Source organism: Rhinoderma darwinii, chromosome 3, assembly GCF_050947455.1.
Source record: "Rhinoderma darwinii isolate aRhiDar2 chromosome 3, aRhiDar2.hap1, whole genome shotgun sequence".
NCBI lineage: Eukaryota > Metazoa > Chordata > Amphibia > Anura > Rhinodermatidae > Rhinoderma > Rhinoderma darwinii.
The window spans coordinates 274,579,934-274,604,914 of NC_134689.1; the positions used below are offsets into that span (position 1 = coordinate 274,579,934).

At 41.7% G+C, this 24,981-nt stretch overlaps 1 protein-coding gene across 1 annotated transcript in view; it reads right to left on the reverse strand.

The window, feature by feature from the left end:
* The window catches only part of LOC142750441 (uncharacterized), a 69,757-nt gene that overhangs the window by 26,565 nt on the left and 18,211 nt on the right, over positions 1 to 24,981 (reverse strand). The window contains exons 3-4 of the mRNA XM_075859442.1: positions 7,036 to 7,164; positions 2,288 to 2,409 (exon numbers count right to left, since the gene is read on the reverse strand). Coding sequence (XP_075715557.1) covers positions 2,288 to 2,409; positions 7,036 to 7,164 — 251 coding nt within the window. The remainder of the gene's footprint in view (positions 1 to 2,287; positions 2,410 to 7,035; positions 7,165 to 24,981) is intronic.

Sequence of the window (24,981 nt, forward strand, 5' to 3'; positions counted from 1 at the left end):
CGAAATACGTCCGTCAATTACGGACGTAATTAGTGTCTGTGCACATACCCTAAGGCTTAGATACAGGGCCCATGTGTGATACTGTCTGTGGGACCCTGTATCTAAGCCTACCACAAGGTAGGCTTAGATACAGGGTCCAGCAGACAGTAATCTTATACAGTATAAGATTAGTGTGTGCTGGGGCCCTGTATCTAAACCTACAGTGTGGTAGGCTTAGATACAGGGCCCAGCAGACAGGATCACGCATGGGCCATGTATCTAAGCCTACCATGTGATTGGCTTAGATACAGGGCCCAGCAGACAGGATCACACAATCTGTGATCCTGTCTCATGGGCCCCCTAAGCCTGATACATCGTAGGCTTAGGGGTTGTGCAGTCCCTAAACATTGATGGCCTATCCACAGAATAGGCCATCAATAGCTGATGTGTCGCCCGGGACCCGCAAATCAGCTGTTTTGAAGGGGCCGCAGCACTCGTACGAGAGCTGCTTCCCCTTCATTTCACTACTCGCTCACACTGTGAATCGCCGACACCGATTCACAGTGTGACCGGAATGAAGTGACAGGAATGAAGGGGAGCAGCTCTCGTACGAGTGCTGCGGCCCCTTCAAAACAGCTGATTGGCGGGTCCCGGGAGTCAGACCCCGCCAGTCAGGGCTAACCTTACCTTCCTCTTCGGCCGCGGCGGGAGTTCTGTAGTCTCGATGCTGTGCGCGGCGGCATAGCGCTGAGACGTCATGCGCTGCGCACAGCGCTTGACGTCAGGACCTCCGCTGCGATCCGGAACCAGGAAGGTAAGTAAAGTATGTTACTATAGTAACAGGGGCCCGCGGCCCGAGTTACTATAGTAACTTTTTATTGATGTGGTGCGGGGGGCCGTGGGCCCCCCTGGCTTCGGGGCCCGGTCGCAATTGCGACCGCTGCGACCCCTATAGCTACGCCAGTGTATACAAGAACAAAATCAGTTCAGATTGACTGAAATTTCCTCCTTCAGTCAGAAATGTATACTAAGCAGACTAAGGGTGCCGACGTGGACTGTGTAAACGAGCGCCGATCAACGAGACAGCTAGTAGATTTCACAAGGTGCAATGCATGGGGATGAGTGATCGTTACTACGTTCGCTCCTCCCCATATATTTCTATCATGTCGGCAGCACGTGATCGGGAACTAGAGTTCTGTGAATGCTCATTTGCCTGATAATAGTCCCATGTTAAAGGGCCTTTAGTCATTTTTATCCTATGGTATCCTGTAAAAAAATTTACCTGTTAAACGGATATGATATTAGCCGATGGGTGCTGGATGCCAACGTATTTCATCCTTTACAGGCATCCATTAACCTGATACGTCATGGGCTTTTCAATAGCTTTTCATGACGTACCTGTTAAACAGATGCTATTATAGCCTATGGGTGACAGATGCCAGAGTTAGGCACAGCCTCTATTTAACGTATTTGTCGGTAGCTTTTTCCAGTGTATACATTAAACAGGGGACCAATATGCAGTGTAAACCTAGCCTTAAAGTTTTTCTCCATTCATAGTTGCGATTATGTTTTCAGCTTGTAAAGAAGGATTGGACGAGTTAGTAGTGTCCTGTCTAATAATCCAGAATGATTTATTAATTGTTTTGACTACTAATATTGTGATTTCGCAAACAAATGTTTGAGAAGTGTATATATTTGCGATGAAGCTGAGTGAAGGGAGTTTATTTTACAGTGTATCAGTCACTCTCTAAGTTATAATCATTGTTAAAAAAAAAACCACTGCAAGGTTTTCTCCATGTCTCAGAAACAGTCTTGCAGAAATCTTGCAGAGAGCCCATTTTTGGCAATGCAGAAGGCTGACGAGGTGGGGCTTATCCAAGGGGGCGGACTTAACATTTTTTGACTCCTAACACAAACAGAACAGTGGGAGGGGGAATGGCTGATCTCGTGGGATGCATATAGAATAATTTGTTATATATCTTTCCATTTTGATTGCAATTTGAGATAGAAAAGGTGCAAACGGAAGGAGAATATTAAGAAAGGAATTGCTGGGATGTTTTTTTTGTGTGTGTTTTTTATGTTTAATGTTCCTTTAAGAGAACCCTTACAAGTGCAGTGTAATACTTTGGTTTGAAAAACAAAGAAAACTGAAGATTCCCCAATAATATTGTACATGATGATCAGATTGCTAAAAATTTATTTTACTATTGTTTCTCCAAATGTGAATAACTAAATTGCTGAACATCTACAAATGATACTACTACCATCTTTAATGTCATCGTATATAGGAAATACAAAATAATGATACCTTTGATTTTCCAGACAGGGTCAGTGCCTGCTTGTAGTGGTGAATAGCTTGATTCATATTTCCAAGGCAAAAATATGTAGCACCCAACCCTTCACTGACAAGACATTGCCGTAGAAAGTCACCTGTCAACAGAAATTACCTTTGCTTGTAAATAGCATGAATATAAGTTTTTTTGTAAAGTACGGCACCTAGGCTGCAGTAATAAAACTGTAGGTAACGAAACAAGGACCTGGGTACTTTAGTTACAAGTAGGGTCTGTCCACCAAGGCTCCTAGAGTGGGATACGTAGCTGGTAGGACCCGACTGTGAAAATAAAGTTTACCGAGTGGTATACAGTTTTTAACTGTACACCTTTGTATGAAATAGTGTAATAAACCACTTTTGGGATATGCAGGATAAACGGGACCTATGGATACATTCTATGTATGTGCTGGGAGTTTTCCCAGTACCTATGCTGAATGTAGGGCTCTTACGTAATATGAACAGAGTCTAAGATAAGCAGCATGACTTAATGTCAAGCATCAGCTCCAGTAGCAAATAAGATTTTAGGGTGTATAAAAAGAGATAAAAATCCACAATTTAAATATAATACTGACACTATAAATTTCTTGTAAGACCAATGGAATTAAGTTTTGGTTTATCTTGTAGTACATACAGCAAGTACTCCTCGTTTAACTTCAGGAGAGCTGAAAAAGCCAGGTTAGAACTCTCTTGAGTCCGTATATTACTTAGTATATAGTCCAAATGACTCAATGCATAAATGCAAAAAAAATCCATGTAAGATTCTCCATTATTTCAATGCAGTATGTTTTAATCTATTTTAGTGGGTACATACATACATGGTTTCAAAGTATCCTCCCAACTGGTGATGATGGAATGTTTTGGGGGTAGTGTCCACCTTTCTCAAGTGTCAGAAGAAAAATATATACTCTACCTCCGAAACATTGCATCATTACTTATAAGGAAAATAGTCTAAAACTATTTATCAATCATAACATTAACCCATTAACTCATTACGTCCTAACTGCAAGTTTATTGACTGCAATACGATGTAACGATATGCCCAGGTAATGGCATGGGCGCAGAAGCTCTCCACACCATCCGCTGCGGGTGCCTGCTGTAACATAGAGCCGGCATCCACTCAAACAGCCGGAATTGGTGTTAACAGAGCTTACCTCTTATATGCCGGAGTCAATAAGGTCCGCAGCATCTAAGTGGCTACAGAGTGAGGGGGCTCCCTTTGTTACCCTATCGGCATCCCGGAACACAATCACAGGGTGCCAAAGAGTTATCATGGCGATCGGCGGCCTAACATAAGGCCTCAGGCTTGCCATAGCTTTATGCCTATCAAGCTTGTGATAATGTTTCTTTCTGCAAATTAGCTCACTGAATATCTACCACTTTAACTATACCTGCTGTTTCTAACTACAATTTGTAAGACATCAAAAGGTCTCATAAAGTAAAAATTATTTAATAGTGGAATTTATTCTACAGCTATCAACTTTGCACACAGCATTAAATATTACAAAGCATCTAGAAAACATTGAATGTTTAGAAGAACACAACAATGGCCATAATCATATAGCTGAAAATTCAGAGCTTGAAAGGGCCCGATGCAAAACAGGCTTGTACAACAGGGCAGAAGGATGGCGCATACTCCTCTGCTTTGCATTCTGTGCTCTGGATATCTTATTCCAGACATTCTAAAGGGAGATTCACGATAATTTACTATTGATCTGAAGCGTTATAGAGTTATATCTGTTGAGGATTTGCTGAGCCCAGCTTGTGACTGTTGCTGAATAAAGATTGCAGTAGACCTAGAATTTAAGGTGTTAAACCCGTCACCCACGCTCCATACTTCCCCTTGGTGACATTTCAGTAATAGTACGTCGTATGTCGCCAAGGGGTTAATATACTCTGGGGGGCAATTTATTAAGACTGCAGTTTCATTCACCAGTCTTAATTTAAAGAAAGTTGGAGTAAGAAGCTCCTAATTTATTAACAGGCGGTCAGTGTTGGAAACATTCTAGTTTACATCTGTATAGACCTAGTTCTACTGCAAAATAGCGGCAATCTGTTAAAATGTGGCAGCTTAGGTAAAAATCCATGAACTTGAACATTATTCTCTTAGGCTACGTGCACACATTACAATTTGCTGTTGAGAATGCACATCTAAACCGCAGGAAATTTGTAGGTAAAAACCTAATTGTGTGTTTTTCAATGCGTTTTTAGGTGTGGTTTTTATATTTTGATGTGTAAATAGGTTCATTTTCATGCTGCAGGTATTGGTGCAGTTTTCTTTAGAACTAGTCAGATACAATTCTCAAGCGGAAATGCAAGATAAATTCACATGCTGCGGACTTTAAAATATGCACAGCAGGTCAATTTACGCGCAGAAAAAAAAGTGCAGCGCGAACATGAGATTTCTTGAAATCTCATTTACTTTGCTGGTACTGGATTACGCTGTGGATTTGCCGCACACAAATACGCACGGCAAAAGCACACGTAATAAGCATTGTGTGCATTCGTCCTAAGGGCTAGTTTACACAGTGGATTTTGCATGGAGGTCCCGCCGCAAAATCTATTCCTCCCTCCCATTAACATCAATGGGAGATTTGGGCGGAATCCGACCGAAGATCGAGCAGGACTTATCAGGAACTAATCAGCTAGCGGGAAAATGAAGCGCCTGACTCCCATTGAAATGAATGGGAGGCGGAGTTTTGCGGCAAATTCCTCATACCCTAAGGCCCTGTTCACACGGAGTATTTTGACGAGCTTTTTGGCATGGAAACCGCTCCGCAAAACTCGTTAAAAACCGTCCGAAAATGCCTCCCATTGATTTCAATGGGAGGCGGGGCGGTTTTCTCCCGCGAGCGGTAAATCCGCCTCGCGGGTGAAAGAAGGGACATGCCCTATCTTCACGCGGTTATGCCTCTGACCTCCCATTGACATCAATGGGAGGCAGAGAAAGTGTATTTCGGGGAGTTTTTTGCCAGTAGCACTCAATGGGCGCGAGCAAAAAACGCAGCGAAAAACGTGGCGAAAATCGCGGCAAATGCCGTGCAGGAAGTTCAAAATCTGCCTCAAAATCCCAAATGGAATTTTGAGGCAGAATTTTTCTCCTGCAAAAAACTCTGTGTGAACACAGCCTTAAAGAGGCTCTGTCACCAGATTTTGCAACCCCTATCTGCTATTGCAGCAGATCGGCGCTGCAATGTAGATTACAGTAACGTTTTTATTTTTAAAAAAACAAGCATTTTTGGCCAAGTTATGACCATTTTCGTATTTATGCAAATGAGGCTTGCAAAAGTACAACTGGGCGTGTTGAAAAGTAAAAGTACAACTGGGCGTGTATTATGTGCGTACATCGGGGCGTGTTTACTACTATTACTAGCTGGGCGTTCTGACGAGAAGTATCATCCACTTCTCTTCAGAACGCCCAGCTTCTGGCAGTGCAGATCTGTGTCGTCACTCACAGGTCCTGCATCGTGTCGGCACCAGAGGCTACAGTTGATTCTGCAGCAGCATCAGCATTTGCAGGTAAGTAGCTACATCAATTTACCTGCAAACGCCGATGCTGCTGCAGAATCATCTGTAGCCTCTGGTGCCGACACGATGCAGGACCTGTGAGTGACGTCACAGATCTGCACTGCCAGAAGCTGGGCGTTCTGAAGAGAAGTGGATGACACTTCTATACACAACGCCCAGCTAGTAAAAGTAGTAAACACGCCCCGATGTACGCACATAATACATGCCCAGTTGTACTTTTACTTTTCAACACGCCCAGTTGTACTTTTGCAAGCCTCATTTGCATAAATACGAAAATGGTCATAACTTGGCCAAAAATGCTCGTTTTTTAAAAATAAAAACGTTCCTGTAATCTACATTGCAGCGCCTATCTGCTGCAATAGCAGATAGGGGTTGCACAATCTGGTGACAGAGCCTCTTTAAGGGGCTGAAATCTATTGGTAAATATAAGTCAAAACATTCACAGAATTTTAGCCAAATATTTTGCCATTCTCTTGATTATTTACAGCTCTAACAGTTTGCTATATTTTTATTTTGCAGTTTCCAACAAACAGCACATGTACAAACTACTATTGATACCTGAACTCTTGTGTATATACTGAGCATGCTGTATATACAAGGGAAGGGTCTGTATGTTACTATTTACAAAGTACTTTGTACTGTCAACTATCTAATTTTTCTGGCTTTGGCTTCCTGATATGAGACATGAAGCAATATATTGATCACAGTGAACACGTGCTTAATTCTTGTCTTTAGTGAATGACATTGATAACTCATGGTAATAGCATCTTATGTGTTATAGATTTCTTCTGTATAGTATGTACAGTCTACTTCAAGTCTTGTGAAACTAGCATTTCAATTACCCACTACAAAGTCGTAAGAAGTAGGTTTTCATAAGCCCAGAGCAAAGATTTAGTTCCTTAATCTAAATACCCTGGCCAAGGCAGAGTAGCTTGATGGTACACCCCCCCTAACAACATACACCCAGAGCACATGACCCCACCAGTCCCCCTCTAGCTATGCCCCTAATTCCCTAGCACGTCTATGCTGGGTTGGCTTGACTGTCGAAAACAATATAAAGACCAGATTCATCTTAAAACGCTTTACACTGAGTGAGGTTAAAACGCCCATAAGACGAGACTGCTCATTACTCACTTCTTAAGACAAATACAAGTATTTGCACATACTACACAGTAATAATTTTATATTTGTATGTTTACCTGCATCCACAAATGCTTCATGAGCTTGCTGATAGTAGAACTCTGCCATATCATAGTTTTTCAGTTGACTATAGGCAAATGCCAGGTTGCTGAGGCATTGTGCTTGTGCGCTCCTTTCTCCCAAGGATCCTAAAACCAATCATTAAAACATTCATGAGCACATGTCAATATAGGACCAGCCTTATGTTTAATGGTACCCTGGTTGGTATTTCCTATTGGCACCCCTCATGATATATTGTCATACAGTATACAAATAACCACACCATAGGCTGCCTTATTATTAGTGCCATACAGTATGGTGCCAAAATAACATTGCCATATGTTGGCCAAATAACACTCATGTATGGTTGTCTAAATATGACAACAAGCCTATACACTACCGCCCCCACTAAACACTGCAAAAATAATATACTGTATAAAGTCTAGGTAGAAGTACCACAAAATGTCAGTAAATATCATAAATGTTAGTGCTTAAATGATACCACCATACAGTGTACAAATAATACCAACATTGAGTTACCAAATAACAGCTCCACACAGAGTTTTCTAGTGATGCTTCTACACAATGTCTTAATAATACTGCTATGAAAGTAATATTAAGATTCATTGTGCCGAGCCTTAGTGGCAGGCCATTTGAGACCCCTACTTCAGCAGGGGTGGCTGATGTGCCCCTAAGGCCCGCCATGTGTCAATTTATAATATTACTTATACACTTAAGAATACATAACTCATAAAAGGCAATGCCAAGGGTAATCCTATGGCATCTGATTCCGTGACCAATTATCATGTTTAAGGTGGATATTATTAAAGACATTACAGAGTGCCATAAAATCTTATTGCATTTATAAACTAACCTAAAATAAGGTGACTTACTAATATACTTGATGTTCTTGTTGTGCGCCAATTTCAAGTTTAAAAATATAGTCATATGGTCCTGGAAGTTCAGGACTTCTTTCTATTTTGATAACACGGTGACACAGGCACACGTGTTAGAGAAAGCTCTCTCTTCTCCCCTGTGTCATCATCAAAGCACGTGATCGCAAGAGGGCTGACACTGCAATGATGTTGAGAAAGTTAGCCAGCCCCCTTCTTCCACAGTGCTGTCTCGTTTCCATGCACATGCGCATTGTTCACTCTGCGCCGGGAACAATAACAGCTGTAGAAGTGGACAGGCGCAGAGCGGCGGGGGGCGGGGGGGGGGGCATGGCTTCCAGAGCTGAAGAAATACTGCAAGCCCGCCAAAAATACGGGAGTTTCAGAGCGGCAACACTGTTAGGGTATGTTCACACGAAACAAAAGAGGACTATGATCCAGCGCTTGTGGGTAAGTAAAAGGAATCAAGGTTCCAATTTTATTTATGTAACAAATTTAAAAATATCAAAGTGAAAAAAGGGTGAATCGCATTCGTATTTCGCCTACGCATTTCAGGCACGTGCTGTGTCCTTAATCATGGCATGTGTAGAAGTCCAAGTCTTCACCTGCTGTTTTTATCCGGTATATGCGTTCCATTTGAATCACAAAATCACTTGAGTCTACCGGAAGTAAAAACACAAGGTGCTTCAAAAATTTCTGTATTTAAAAGGTTTGATACGAATATTTCGTTATATAGACTACCGTTCAAAAGTTTGGGGTCACCCAGACAATTTTGTGTTTTCCATGAAAACTCACACTTATATTTATCAAATGAGTTGCAAAATGACTAGAAAATATAGTCAAGACATTGACAAAGTTAGAAATAATTATTTTTATTTGAAATAATAATTTTCTCCTTCAAACTTTGCTTTCGTCAAAGAATGCTCCATTTGCAGCAATTACAGCATTGCAGACCTTTGGCATTCTAGCTGTTAATTTGCTGAGGTAATCGGGAGAAATTTCACCCCATGTTTCCAGAAGGCCCTCCCACAAGTTGGATTGGCTTGATGGGCACTTCTTGCGTAGCATACAGTCAAGCTGCTCCCACAACAGCTCTATGGGGGACTGCGCTGGCCACTCCATTACAGATAGAATACCAGCTGCCTGCTTCTTCCCTAAATAGTTCTTGCATAATTTGGAGGTGTGCTTTGGGTCATTGTCCTGTTGTAGGATGAAATTGGCTCCAATCAAGCGCTGTCCACAGGGTATGGCATGGCGTTGCAAAATGGAGTGATAGCCTTCCTTATTCAAAATCCCTTTTACCTTGTACAAATCTCCCACTTTACCAGCACCAAAGCAACCCCAGACCATCACATTACCTCCACCATGCTTGACAGATGGCGTCAAGCACTCTTCCAGCATCTTTTCAGTTGTTCTGCGTCTCACAAATGTTCTTTTTGGTGATCCAAACACCTCAAACTTCGATTCGTCTGTCCATAACACTTTTTTCCAATCTTCCTCTGTCCAATGTCTGTGTGCTTTTGCCCATATTAATCTTTTCCTTTTATTAGCCAGTCTCAGATATGGCTTTTTCTTTGCCACTCTGCCCTGAAGGACAGCATCCCGGAGTCGCCTCTTCACTGTAGACGTTGACACTGGCGTTTTGCGCGTACTATTTAATGAAGCTGCCAGTTGAGGACCTGTGAGGCGTCTATTTCTCAAACTAGAGACTCTAATGTACTTGTCTTGTTGTTCAGTTGTGCAGCGGGGCCTCCCATTTCTCTTTCTACTCTGGTTAGAGCCTGTGTGTGCTGTCCTCTGAAGGGAGTAGTACACACCATTGTAGGAAATCTTCAGTTTCTTGGCAATTTCTCGCATGGAATCGCCTTCATTTCTAAGAACAAGAATAGACTGTCGAGTTTCACATGAAAGCTCTCTTTTTCTAGCCATTTTGAGAGTTTAATCGAACCCACAAATGTAATGCTCCAGATTCCCTACTAGCTCAAAGGAAGGTCAGTTTTATAGCTCCTCTAAACAGCAAAACTGTTTACAGCGGTGCTAATGTCAGGGATCATTACCATGTATATTGTTTGAAAAATATTATCCTTACATATATATATATATATAAAGTCCAAATACAATGTCAGCCGCACAGCCTTGTAAATCATAGGTGGGTGCCGACCTGCCCAGGTCAGGGCTAATAGACCTGCTGTAGTAGAATCCAAAAATCAGGCAGCACTCCAAGGTATAAGCAAGGTAGAAAAAGGTGCTTTATTGGTCCATATACACACACAACGTTTCAGCTCAACACAGTAGCCTTTCTCACTTGAGAAAGGCTCCTGTGTTGAGCTGAAACGTCGTGTGTATATGGACCAATAAAGCACCTTTTTCTACCTTGCTTATAACTTGGAGTGCTGCCTGATTTTTGGATTCTACATATATATATATTCAGTATATTGCACAAAGAGATTGGATTCATGGAGCACAAAGAGCCTGCATAACACGCCTCTGGAAGACACCGCCCCCTGGAATGCAAAGAGGAGTGTGCAGAAGAATGTACAGGAAAGCTTACAGCTGAGGAGCCAATGGGATTTAAGCAAGTCCCACATCTATAGGGAGGGGCATGTGTCTTCTCTGTGTGTTTCTTTGTTCTGAATAAAGTTCAGTTCTCCTCTTTTCGGGAAAGTTGTGTACCAAACATTTCTGACTGGTTTACTTCTTTCCAGGCATGCCTTCAGCTTTCAATTTACAGAGGTGGTTATTCGGTGTGAAATGACAGGGAGAAAGAAGCTTCCCTGATATACGGACCTGACATATGGCGCCCGAACGTGGGGCCTCACTCGAGGAAATATCAAAATCCGGACAATCGACAATCACAGGGTGAAACAGGGGACTCAAAGTCGCCCACTGAAGGAATTTGATCACCTCCGCAATAACACGGTAAGCGAATTGATTTTATAAATCTTCGTCTTATCTGTGTTAGTGGACAGTCTTGTGGCGATCTGTAGAACCCTTTTGTTGATTTCCTGGATTATCTCAGGCGACAGAGGTGATATTTTCCGCTGTGAGGTTGAAAACCTGTGAGACCTTAGTCGCGCCCGACTAACCATCCTCTGGGTAATTAGAGTCTAAATAAAATATTATATAACAGACAGGAGAGCTATAGACTGTGAGATTTTAATATTTCCAGCGAGGCCGGAGAGTCTAAATAAAAGATTACATAACAGACCGGAGAGCTATAGACCTGTGAGATTTTAATATTTCCAGCGAGGCCGGAGAGTCTAGATAAAAATTGTTATATTCTAGCGAGATGTAATAATAAATACATTGCAGACTAGGAATTGTAATATTTCGGCGGACGGGAGGCTGCAGACTAGGAATTATAATATTTCCGGCGAGGCCTGGGAGTTGTTTACCGAAAATTGTTATATAAATTACGTGTATAATATAGACTGTTAGGCATATGATTTAGTGAAGAGAAGGGAAGCAGTATGTGAGTAAAATTAAGAAATTGATGGAAGTGTGTGGAATCCATAGAGGAGGGCGGCTGAAAGCCGGAGATTGGGCAAAAGGTATTCTGGAGAACAAAGGGAAGTTGGAAGGTAGTAAGTTGATGGAAAGTGCTTTAGAGGGATTTGCAGAAGAGGAAGTTCGGAATAAGAAAGGTATTGTATGTATTAGAAAACACAGGACCAGCCGACGCCCGGTAATGGCGTCCGTACCTCATGTTGAGTGTGTCCTCATTGTGGGTGGGAAACCCCCCCCCTCACAGCTGCGCACTGTGTTTCCAATGGGAGAGGCTGCCCCCCCTGCCCCTGATGTGGCCACGCCCGGCCCAACCAAATTAGTATGAAATAATCGCCTTGTTAATTTTTTGTATTTGTAGTGTCTTTTCTATTTACAGAAGTTCCATTCTAGTGTGCAGGACGCTGTTCACTGATGAAACAACACGTCATCATAATATAGAGATGGTGGCCGACATATTGGACTGTTACAGATTATGTGTTTGATGATTTGAACGTAGATAATTCCTATACAATGGTGTGATGAATGATTGCAGATACGTATGTTGTTTTGCCAGCATTGAAAGTGTTAAGATTGTGAGACTAGACGCTGTGAGAAGTGAGTGTGTGACCCCCCCCTCCCCCTGTAGTATGCTGTGTTTGGGAGGAGGAGGGGGGGCTGACTGGGTGCAGTCTGCAGGGCTGATGGGACAAAGCATGCGCTGTTGTTTATAAAAGTTACGATATTTATGTGTTAGGATGTGATCAGATTTCATGTGTTTTGATGTTAATTCAGATGTATTAAACTATAGATACTGTGAGACACTGGGTTTTGAAAATGTATGTGCCCCCACCGTTCCCTATTTTTATGTATAGTTTATTGGTTTGCAGTAATTAATGTTATCAGAGATAATATTTTCTGTTTTATTGAATAACTAACTACAATTGTTTTGTTTTTGATTTCACACATGAGTTATGTCATTGTAAAGATAAAATTTATTTTCGTCAGGAAAAAGTCATTTTTGTTTCAGGCTGTTGTACATTACAGGGGGTTAAACTAGTGCCCGACTTTGTTATGTTGAGATGTAGTTTTGAACTCTGCTACATTACTTTCGCAGAGTCCACAAAGGGGGGAATGGTGAAGGAACTGATCAGGTACAATTTTGGTTTGTTTTGAGTTAATTGATTTGGTTTCAGGAGATCTACAAAATGTGTAAGAGACCCCAATGAGTAATCCAGATTAAATGTGTATGACAGTAACCTAAATGTTGAGGTTTTTCTGTGTAGATGGTTCCAGAGCTTTCCAGAACAGTAAATATGGCACTGCGTAAGCTGTGCTGTAGTCTCCACCCAATATGAGGTATTGTGTAAGAGACCATCCCCCTCCAGCAAATTTACACAGGAGGCAGAGGTGACGTCACCCACACGAGTCTTTATGGATTTAGATGGGGGAGAAGGCAAAACAAAAATTGTCTGGACATTGTTAATTTGATGTAAAGTTTTTAGGAATTTCTTTTATTATTTATTTGTTTTTGTATTAATCAAGTATTTGCAGAACCTGATTAAAGTGAGATTCTCACAGTGTTCTGGATTATCAGATGAGTGTGGAGAAGTGTATAACATTTGGTTTTATTTTAGAGGATGAAGACGCCACCCCTTTGAAATGTTCTATCTATATGTGACATGGGTTTTTAATGTAAATTTGTAATGTAGAAATACTTCATACAGTATGTACAAGACAGGATACGAGGCACCAGGTAAATTATCCAGAAACCACTCTCACCTTCTTGTTCGTCTCAAGGAGCGGAGCTGGAGGTGCTCGCTGAGACTTGTAACCTGGCAAAAGGTAAGACGGCCGACATTTACACTGACTCTAGGTACGCTTTTGGCATCGCCCACAATTATGGGCCCATTGGTAGTAGGAACTTTATTGGATCATCGGGTAAGCCAATTGAGAGAGCGAGAGACGACAGACCTGACAACAAGGATATGTGCAGCCAGGTGTCAGTAAATTGGCTTGTCCCTGGATACAATAATGCCACCACTAGGTTTGTAGCAGCCGCATGATGTGCGCACTGCATGACATAGGTAAAACAGCAAAGGTACCTGTGAAAAGTGCAGCCCGGCCAGATTACCCGTCCCAGCGACTGCAGAACATACAACTACCCGAGGTAGAAGTGTATGACAATGTGCTCGTGTGTGTAGACCTGTTCTCAGGGGGGTCTGAAGCCCGGCCTGTATCTTCCCCACTGCAGACGTTGTGGGTAAGTGACGGGAACAGTGTTATCCCAAGTATTGAACTGGTGTTTGTACAATGATAAGATGTCAGCAATTCTCTAGACGTTGTCCCAAAGTTAGTTTGTTTAATAACTGTATTTAAGAAGTGATGTGGAAATATTAAATACTGAGGTTACGTTTTATGTAAAGTTCTAGACCAGCCTTAGCATTGGACTATTAGAGTCATGCGTCAGACAAAAGGTACAGAAGCGGAATATTCCCATTCGAAAACATTTTTATTTGTTTATTTTTATTTTTGTTGTGAAAGGGAAATTTTAGAGCAGAGAATTCTGTGCAGTGTATATGTGTATGTATATATATATATATATATATATATATATATATATATATATACAGAACAAGAATCAGTTTGTAAGTTTTAGTTACTGACCAGTGTGAACGTTTAACATAAATCTGTCATTGTTAATGTTTTTCTTCAAGTTAATTATCTGATTAAGATCAATTACTGATTAGGCTATGAAAAGCTTGTTCTTCACAGGAAGAGTCCAACTGGGAGCGGAAGGCGTGAGAACCAGATTGTAACAGAATGTGGTCGGATAAAGGAAGGTAAACCGGTAGCGCCCAATGCATTCTTGATAGCACTTGTATTGATGTTGTATGACCTCACATATGCCCCAAGACTGCAAGGATCGATGTGGTAAGATCTAATTCGTATGCCCCAGGTTTTACAGCTGTTGCTGCTAAATTCTGTTAGAGCTGTTTGATTTGCCTACAGAACAGTCCTGGTAGACCGGTGCCAACCTTATCATACCCGCCTCCCACGAAGAGAACAGACCTTGAGAGGCCTTCCCAGGTAGAACGAACCAGATTAGAGTAAGGAAAATAGGTTTAAGACACTTGTCAGGTAAACATGTGGAATCTGTGTATATTTCTGTGAGGTGGAGATGTTCTAGGCAATCAGCTGAGATCAAGGTACAAATCCTGCTGAAAGAGTATCACCAAATGCAAATGAAATGTACCCAGTAATCACACATATTCTAGGTGCACTGTCCATTGTAACAGAGAAGTTTTTCCATATATATATATAAAGGTGTTTGATATCATTTAAGGGCCTGACATTATTGTATGTACTTAGAACAACGTTTATAGTGTATGCGGATGATGTTATCACCAGATTAGTATTTATTTTAACAATTGACAAGGGTTGGGGGTCCCCAGCAAGTGCCAGTAAATATTAACTAAAAGACTTTTAACACGATGAACTCCATCACTGAGATGCGGCAGGCATAGCCTGAGCCAGTACAACGCGTTTATCGCGAACTGACGGCAGTGTCACAATTCTAAGCAGCCGCCCAGACAAGTAACTTGCCAGAGGAAGAGTACAGATGCGGAGGGTTTGTGATAGTCACAATACAACTCCACTAATCCGCCTACGTGGGATCTCACCCCAGGTTCACAGCATGAGGTGCTATGTACAGCCCGGTGACGTAAACTAAAGGAGACGGTGTCGGACAGATGAGAAGGACCAAACCAAGTCCTGATGACATCCGCAAAGATCAAAGTAAAGACCAAAGACCTGAGTGAATCCGTCAGCAGGATCAAGTGTTTTGATAAGTAAGTGGCTAGGAGGGGGTAATAATAACTCCCCCACTGGACACCAACGTAGTCTGAGTCCACAATTGTGTGGGTTACCCTGAGGGTGACAGTCAGTGAAGAGCAGAAGACAGGAGAAGAAGGGGGCGATGATGTACAGGACTGGCAATGAACTGATGGGACCCGAAACCTGAGGGTGATAGCATGAGATGGGTGATAGCATTATGTTATTAGTTGAGGCCCTATTGTTTATAATGTCTGAGGTTTATAATTATAATGTGTGTAAATATGCCACGGTGCTGCAAATTACAATCTAAGGAGTTTTATGTGAAGGTGTGAGGTGAAGGTCACTGTGCTGCCCATGACCTGTCATATCTGCAGGGGCAAAGTCCCATTAGGACAGTAAGTGACAGTGCGACAATTATTACTGTTAATAAAAATGTAGACCGGATTAATTATATATATATTACAACCAGCAGCGGTTTGTAGATTATATAAAGACAACCATCCTGTATGCAGAGGAGAATAGGGACAGTTAGGACCACTCCGAAACCTTGGAAGTCCAGGTACAAAGGGGGGTTACTTATAAGGAGTAGCTCGTCTCAAGCTGGTGAAGAAATCCAAAACCCCTACCCGCCTGGTTTGAGTGGTCAGTGGTAGGTTGATAGGCAAGACTCAGGGATAGAATAATAATATTTTTAGGGGGGACTGTCAGGGATCATTACCATTTATATTGTTTGAAAAATATTATCCTTATATATATATATATATATATATATATATATATATATATATATATTCAGTATATTACACAACGAGATTGGATTCATGGAGCGCAAAGAGCCTGCATAACACGCCTCTGGAAGACACCGCCCCCTGGAATGCAAAGAGGAGTGTGCAGAAGAATGTACAGGAAAGCTTACAGCTGAGGAGCCAATGGGATTTAAGCAAGTCCCACATCTATAGGGAGGGGCATGTGTCTTCTCTGTGTGTTTCTTTGTTCTGAATAAAGTTCAGTTCTCCTCTTTTCTCTTTGAGGGAAAGTTGTGTACCAAACATTTCTGACTGGTTTACTTCTTTCCAGGCATGCCTTCAGCTTTCAATTTACAGAGGTGGTTATTCGGTGTGAAATGACAGGGAGAAAGGAACTTCCCTGATATACGGACCTGACACTAACATAATTGCACAAGGGTTTTCAAGTGTTTTCTAATCATCCATTAGCCTTCTAACACAGTTAGCAAACACAATGTACCATTAGAACACTGGAGTGATGGTTGCTGGAAATGGGCCTCTATACACCTATGTAGATATTGCATTAAAAACCAGACGTTTGCAGCTAGAATAGTCATTTAGCACATTAACAATGTATAGAGTGTATTTCTGATTAATTTAATGTTATCTTCATTGAAAAAAACTGTGCTTTTCTTTAAAAAATAAGGACATTTCTAAGTGACCCTAAACTTTTGAATGGTAGTGTATGTTATTCATACAATTAATTATTTATTTCGATACTCGCTGAGAGAGCGAATAAATGCTCTTAAATGAGAGATCTATAATACTGTATTAAATTCTATATATATTTATTAATTTAATTTAATTGGTCAATTCAGAGAACCGGATATGAACAAAAAATGGGAGATGAATCGGAAAATATGTAACATCAAAAAATGAATGAATGAATGAATGAAAAATAAAACAATGAAATAAACAATGAAAAACAAAAAACTGTTAAAAATAATTAAAAAATGTTTGCTGGAGAGCACAGATATAGTCCCTCCCAAACAAAATAATTAAAACGTTCACCAATATGTATGTCAAGTTATTTGCTTATTATGCTAGGTAGCTATTCATAGTGTATACGTATCATGAGGCAGCATAGATTTAACACATTTAAATATATAAAATTCCTCGTAGTTAATTTTGAAATATATTTTGAAAGCTGTTGAAACCTATTCTTTTGTAACAAGGGAAGATTAATAGATTCACCATAAGGCCCAAGATTTTAAAATGAAGCAGACAGTTCTGGACAATGGAACGCACCATCCGATAAAGTTTCATATCCAGAATATATACCAAAAATAAGTTTGACTTCAGAACAAGGAGAAAAAGGGGAAGGGGAAATTGAACCCTTGTTTATTGGATTAATAGTGGAACATGAGTTCTCTTTTTAGGTTAAAGAGGCTCTGTCACCAGATTTTGCAACCCCTATCTGCTATTGCAGCAGATAGGCGCTGCAATGTAGATTACAGTAACGTTTTTATTTTAAAAAAACTAGCATTTTTGGCCAAGTTATGACCATTTTTGTAGTTATGCAAATGAGGCTTGCAAAAGTCCAAGTGGGTGTGTTTAAAAGTAAAAGTCCAAGTGGGCGTGTATTATGTGCATACATCGGGGCATTTTTAATACTTTTACTAGCTGGGCGTTGTGTATAGAAGTATCATCCACTTCTCTTCAGAACGCCCAGCTTCTGGCAGTGCAGACACAGCGTGTTCTCGAGAGATCACGCTGTGACGTCACTCACAGGTCCTGCATCGTGTCAGACGAGCGAGGACACCGGCACCAGAGGCTACAGTTGATTCTGCAGCAGCATCAGCGTTTGCAGGTAAGTAGCTACATCGACTTACCTGCTAACGCCAATGCTGCTGCAGAATCAACTGAAGCCTCTGGTGCCGGTGTCCTCGCTCGTCTGACACGATGCAGGACCTGTGAGTGACGTCACAGCGTGATCTCTCGAGAACACGCTGTGTCTGCACTGCCAGAAACTGGGCGTTCTGAAGAGAAGTGGATGATACTTCTCATCAGAGCGCCCAGCTAGTAAAAGTATTAAAAACGCCCCGATGTACGCACATAATACACGCCCACTTGGACTTTTACTTTTAAACACACCCACTTGGACTTTTGCAAGCCTCATTTGCATAACTACAAAAATGGTCATAACTTGGCCAAAAATGCTCGTTTTTTAAAAATAAAAACGTTACTGTAATCTACATTGCAGCGCCTATCTGCTGCAATAGCAGATAGGGGTTGCAAAATCTGGTGACAGAGCCTCTTTAAGCCCTCTCGGAAATCTAGTTTTAAGACTGTATATCCAGAAGGCCTCCCTGTCCAGTAGGGTCTGTTTCATATTACCACCCCGTGTAGAACATATTATTTTCTCAATAGCATATGTTTTAAATGTATTAGTTAGCCGGTTGTGGCACGTAATGAAATGCCTAGCAGCATTGGAGATACCTGGAATATTAGGATTCCTGATGTATCCTAAATGCTCTAGGATTCTGGTTTTAAATTTTCTTGTTGTATAACCAACATGCATTAATTTGCATTCTGTACACTCGATAACATATGTGACATAATCACTATTAGAGTATGTTCACACGCACCGTTTTCAGGCGTAATTCGTGTGTTTTACGCCTCGGATTACGCCTGAAAAATCGGCTCCATTACGCCTACAAACATCTGACCATTGCTTTCAATGGGTTTTACGGTGTTCTGTTCACACGAGGTGTTATTTTACGCATCGCTGTCAAAAGACGGCGCGTAAAAAGACGCCCGTGAAAAAGAAGTGCTTGTCACTTCTTGGGCCATTTTTGGAGTAGTTTTTCATTGACTCCATTGAAAAACAGCTCCAATAACGTCCGTAAAATATGCAGCAAAAAACGCGAGTTGCTACAAAAACGTCTGAAAATCAGGAGCTGTTTTTGCCTGAAAACAGCTCCGTATTTTGAGACGTTTTTAGTCACTGCGTGTGAACATACCCTTACCATTCATATATGTCTTAAAAGGAAAACTGGTGACCCCCCCTGAATCATAAAAAATTTTTGTGGGCTGGTCAAATGAGCATGTTTTACATGGGTGAGAACCACATCTGTAAAAGCCCTTGTGATGTAACCAGCTGAAGTTAATTTTAGATGTTGTAAAAAGAGAGGGAGAGAGTTTATTACCTAAGGTAGGTGCTCTGCGTGACACTATGCGACACCCATCCTTTAATATTGTATCCAATTTATCGTCCTTATAAAGGATTGGTAAATATCTGTGCACAATATTTTTGATGCCTATAAATTGGTTGCTGTATTGAAGTACTAGTGTAGGTTTTTCCGGACCACTGATCTGAGATGGTTTCATATTTTTATTTTTGATATTAATGTCTTTTTTGGAAAGTAGTTTTTCTCTGGTTTTAGAACCTACTATCATTTTGGCTCTTTCAAGAGTCCACTTCTGATAGCCCCTATTTTGGAGCTTTTTGCCGATCTGAGCCTGTTCCATGTTAAAATTATGGATTTGATTACAGTTTCTTCTGGCTCTGACCATCTCTCCCACGGGTATGGAAGAAATGGTATGTCTGGGTTGGCTGCTATTCGCATGAAGAATGGTATTACCTGAAGTGGGTTTGCGATATGTTTTAGACTGAACAATCCCCCCAGGCATGGCTGTCAATTCTAGGTCCAGGAAACAGATGGTATTGATTTCTGTCTGATACGTAAATTTAAGATTACAGCTATTATCATTGAGATAAAAGATTAAATCTGGTTTTGCAGATACATCGCCCTCCCATATCATTAGGAGGTCATAATGTATCTGCCATACCAATGCAGAGAAACAGCATATGGGTTATCCATGGTGAAAGTAGTATATTCCTCCCACCAGGCCATGACAAGATTTGCCAATGAGGGCGAAAATTTCGCCCCCATTGACACTCCCTTTAACTGTAAGAAATACTGCCCGTCAAACTGGAAATAGTTATGTGTCATGAGAAACTCCAATACCTCTATACAGAAAATTTGGAGTTCAAATGTATATGTACTGTATTTGGAAAGGTGATGTTCCAGAGCTTTTAGTGCTATTGTATGGGGGATGCTGGTGTATAGTGATATCACATCACAACTTAACCAAATATACTTATGGTTCCACACCTTGTTATTTAGTGCACGTAAGACATCTGTTGAGTCCCATAAATGGCCCGGAACCCTAGACACAAGAGGCTGAAGGAGTGAATGAAGCCACTCCGACAGCCTCTCGGTGAGGAATCCGATCCCAGATACAATAGGGCACATAGGTGGAGGATTGATGCCTTTGTGCGTCTTGGGGAGAGCATGTAAAATGGGAATAATTGGGAATTCGACTGACAGATATTTGTGTTGCTTTTTGGTAATAATCTCCCCCCCCCCCCCCAGAAAACCCTTCATCCAACAATTTGTTACAACTGATTTGGAAAACTTTGGTAGGATTTCCATCTAATTTTCTGTAGGTATCTCCATCCGACAGTAACTCCAAGATTTGTGTTCTGTACATAATAGTGTCCATTACTGTGATGCTTCCTCCTTTATCTGCCATTTTTATCACAATAGTGGGGTTGTCTTTTAATGACTTGACTGCAGCTTGGTGAGCAATTGTCATATTTATTTTATTTTTACTGAATTTGCTATCATCATGTAATTTCTGTAAATCCCTCTCTATTGCAAATTGGAATCTGTCCATAGAATCAGTCCTTGACTGTATAGGATAAAATCTGGGATTCGACGTAGCAAAATTAGTAGCTACATTGGAAAGTGATTTCGGTTCCCCCATATCAAGATCTTCTAGGCACATTAAAGTAAACTGTTCTTGAAATGTAGCAGGTTCTAAATCCTGTTTTTCCTCTATTGACATATTGGTATCAGGATGTAATTGGCACTTTGTATCTAATTGAGCTGTATCGAATGATGTCAAAAAATGTCTCTTGACTTAAATTGCGAATAAATTTGTTAACGTCCAATAGTGTACTAAAGACATCAAAATTACAGTTTGGAACATAGTTAAGACCTAACGAAAGAACCTCTACTTGAATTGGTGTGAGAACAGTGAATGACAAATTCACAATGTCCATATTTGATGTCAATTCCTGTGGTTCCGTAGGCGACGAGGTTCTGTGTCTGTTTGCTTTATGTTTCCTCCCACCTCTCTTCCCCCGTTTTTTGACACATTGCGATTATTACCCAGTGGTTGCCTCTGCGGTTGTTGAAATCTAGTGGAGTCCATTTCTGACCCACTATTACCACCTTCGGTAGAATCCAGTTCGGTGGAGCTGAAACGGACCCTGTTAGGATTTGGGTCCTATTTTTTGTATTTTCTGCCATTTTTGAGTATCGGCCTAATTTTATTGCGGGTCCGTGTCTGAAACGCGTATGCGAAATACGAATGTGATTCACCCTTTTTGCACTTTGATATTTTTAAATTTGCTACATAAATAAAATTGGAACCTTGATTCCTTTTACTTACCTACAGACGCTGGATCATAGTCCTCTTTTGTTTCTTCTGTTGTCTGCCATTGGCCGTACGGAGATCCGAGCGCTATCTGAACAAGATTCAACGAACGGTGAGCTGGAGGATTCCCCCCCTTCCCCCTATGCTTTTTCTTGCTTATACATACACGGTATCTTCACACGCTTAGCAAAAAACGTCTGAAAATACGGAGCTGTTTTCAAGGGAGAACAGCTCCTGATTTTCAGACGTTTTTTAAGCAACTCGCGTTTTTCGCTGCCTTTTTTACAGCCATTTTTGGAGCTGTTTTTCTATAGAGTCAATGAAAAACGGCTCCAAAAACGGCTCAAGAAGTGACATGCACTTCTTTTTTGCGGGCATTGTTTTTCGCGGCCGCTTTTCAGAACTGCTTCCGATTATTCGGTCGTTTTTCGTCCGTTTATGGTCCGAAAAACGGCCGAAAATAAGCCATCTGCACATACCCTTACACTGGATTGAGATTGTTGCGCAAAAAATTGATTCCCGGCAGGCAGAGTTAATTTAGCAATGTGTAATGCTGATTACACATATTTCTTTTTTTTTGTTTTGTTTGTTTTATGGTCCCCGGATAACCCCTTTAAAGTAGATCTTTCATCAGACTATACTGCCATATGTAAGTTGTCACGGGCACAGGGTATGTGGACCCACTAGGCCGCTCCGCCGTAGCGGGGAGGCAGCTGACCAGGTCATAGTCTATGCGGAAGTAAATGGCAGACAGTAATGCTTGGGCACCTGAAATAGTCCGGGCGGTGGCTGTGGCTTCAGCACGGATGGAGGCAGGTGCGGCAAGTGGCGCCAGACGTGGCGGGCAGTATCCGATGAAGCGGTAGACACTAGACATGGCAGATGACACTTGGCGTGGCAGAAGACACTAGACGTGGCAGATGGCACTTGACGTGGCAGATGGCACTTGACGTGGCAGATGACACTTGACATGGCGGAAGACACTTGAACGCTGGTAGGCACAGGAACAATACGGAATACAGGAACGGTAACAGGGCACGGGTAACAGCTGGAACGGGAGACACTAAGGGACCATTTGCGAGACAGACTGGGAAAGACTAACAACGCTCAGGCAAGGATTAGAAGGCCAGGGGCCTTCTTATAGACCAGGAAATCGTGGCAGTTGATAGTGATGACGATTTCCTAACTGCGCGCGCTGGCCCTTTAAGGCCGGGCGCGAGCGTGCGCGCGCAACCTACGGGACCCAGCCGAACGGAGCGGAAGTGAGCGCTGGCATCTCCTAGGAGGGAGACGGAGGCCAGCGCTCACAGATCCATGGCTGCGGGCGTCGGGAGGTGAGTAAACCCGACGGCCCGCGGCCATGGGCGCTACATAAGTGCAGTATAGTATAAGGACAGGTCCGCTCTCCTATTAGCCATAACGGCACAAAAAAAATATTTTGCCGTTCTGCTCATAGGAGCGTTCAAAAAATACACCGGACTTATAGTTATGAGACGGGTGCATTCATGAGGGAAGTACTGCCCCCTCCCCCACCTGTCTTCATCAAAGTGATACACAGACTGCTGTGTATGGAGATACACAGCAGCCAGCTGTCAATCGACGGCAAGAGGGACGGGGAAAGGCGGGAGGAGCGCTCCCCACATGAATACACCCGACTCATAACTATGAAAAAAATATTTTCCAATATGTCCTTATATGTCCTTATACATAGTCTGATGACTGATTTGATTTGAAATCTTAGTGCTCCAATATACAGTATTTCCAGATGTCTGAAATGCAAGGAAAAGTCCCAGAAAGCACCTTTACAACCAGGCTTGACAAGGTAAACCAGTGGATTAAAGGGGACTCATTTACTCATTACCACAACAAAATAGCAACTGCACATATAATCAGTTAAAAAATATATATATTTTACACAGCTTGTCCGCTTAGTGCATCACTGACTAGTCCAAATGAATGACGATTTTTGAGTATATATTTTAACTTGACTACTGCCCCTGGATTCATTTTCATTGTTTCTTAACAATCCGTTTTATATTGATAATTTGTAATGACAAACTATTAAAGGTCCCAAAAGACTGAGTATTATCTGTTCTTGGTGGAGTGTACAGTGAAGGAAATAAGTATTTGATCCCTTGCTGATTTTGTAAGTTTGCCCACTGTCAAAGACATGAACAGTCTAGAATTTTTAGGCTAGGTTAATTTTACCAGTGAGATATATATATATATATATATATATATATATATATATATATATATAAAAGAAAATCACATTGTCAAAATTATATATATTTATTTGCATTGTGCACAGAGAAATAAGTATTTGATCCCCTACCAACCATTAAGAGTTCAGCCTCCTCCAGACCAGTTACACGCTCCAAATCAACTTGGTGCCTGCATTAAAGACAGCTGTCTTAAATGGTCACCTGTATAAAAGACTCCTGTCCACAGACTCAATTAATCAGTCTGACTCTAACCTCTACAACATGGGCAAGACCAAAGAGCTTTCTAAGGATGTCAGGGACAAGATCATAGACCTGCACAAGGCTGGAATGGGCTACAAAACCATAAGTAAGACGCTGGGTGAGAAGGAGACAACTGTTGGTGCAATAGTAAGAAAATGGAAGACATACAAAATGGGTATCCTTGATCCTGAGGAAGGTGAGAGCTCAGCCAAAAACTACACGGGGGGAACTTGTTAATGATCTCAAGGCAGCTGGGACCACAGTCACCAAGAAAACCATTGGTAACACATTACGCCGTAATGGATTAAAATCCTGCAGTGCCCGCAAGGTCCACCTGCTCAAGAAGGCACATGTACAGGTCTGTCTGAAGTTTGCAAATGAACATCTGGATGATTCTGAGAGTGATTGGGAGAAGGTGCTGTGGTCAGATGAGACTAAAATTGAGCTCTTTGCCATTAACTCTACTCGCCGTGTTTGGAGGAAGAGAAATGCTGCCTATGACCCAAAGAACACCGTCCCCACTCTCAAGCATGGAGGTGGAAACATTATGTTTTGGGGGTGTTTCTCTGCTAAGGGCACAGGACTACTTCACCACATCAATGGGAGAATGGATGGAGCCCTGTACCGTCAAATCCTGAGTGACAACCTCCTTCCCTCCACCAGGACATTAAAAATGGCTCGTGGCTGGGTCTTCCAGCACGACAATGACCCGAAACATACAGCCAAGGCAACAAAGGAGTGGCTCAAAAAGAAGCACATTAAGGTCATGGAGTGGCCTAGCCAGTCTCCAGACCTTAATCCCATCGAAAACTTATTGAGGGAGCTGAAGATCCGAGTTGCCAAGCGACAGCCTTGAAATCTTAATGATTTACAGATGATCTGCAAAGAGGAGTGGGCCAAAATTCCATCTAACATCTGTGCAAACTTCATCATCAACTACAAAAAACGTCTGTGTAACGGCTGGGGGTAGGGAGACGGACAAGTGAGCCCTAATCTACCCGCCACTCTGTCCCTGCCTACTTGCAACGACCCGCCCTAGGCGACGGGGTACAACT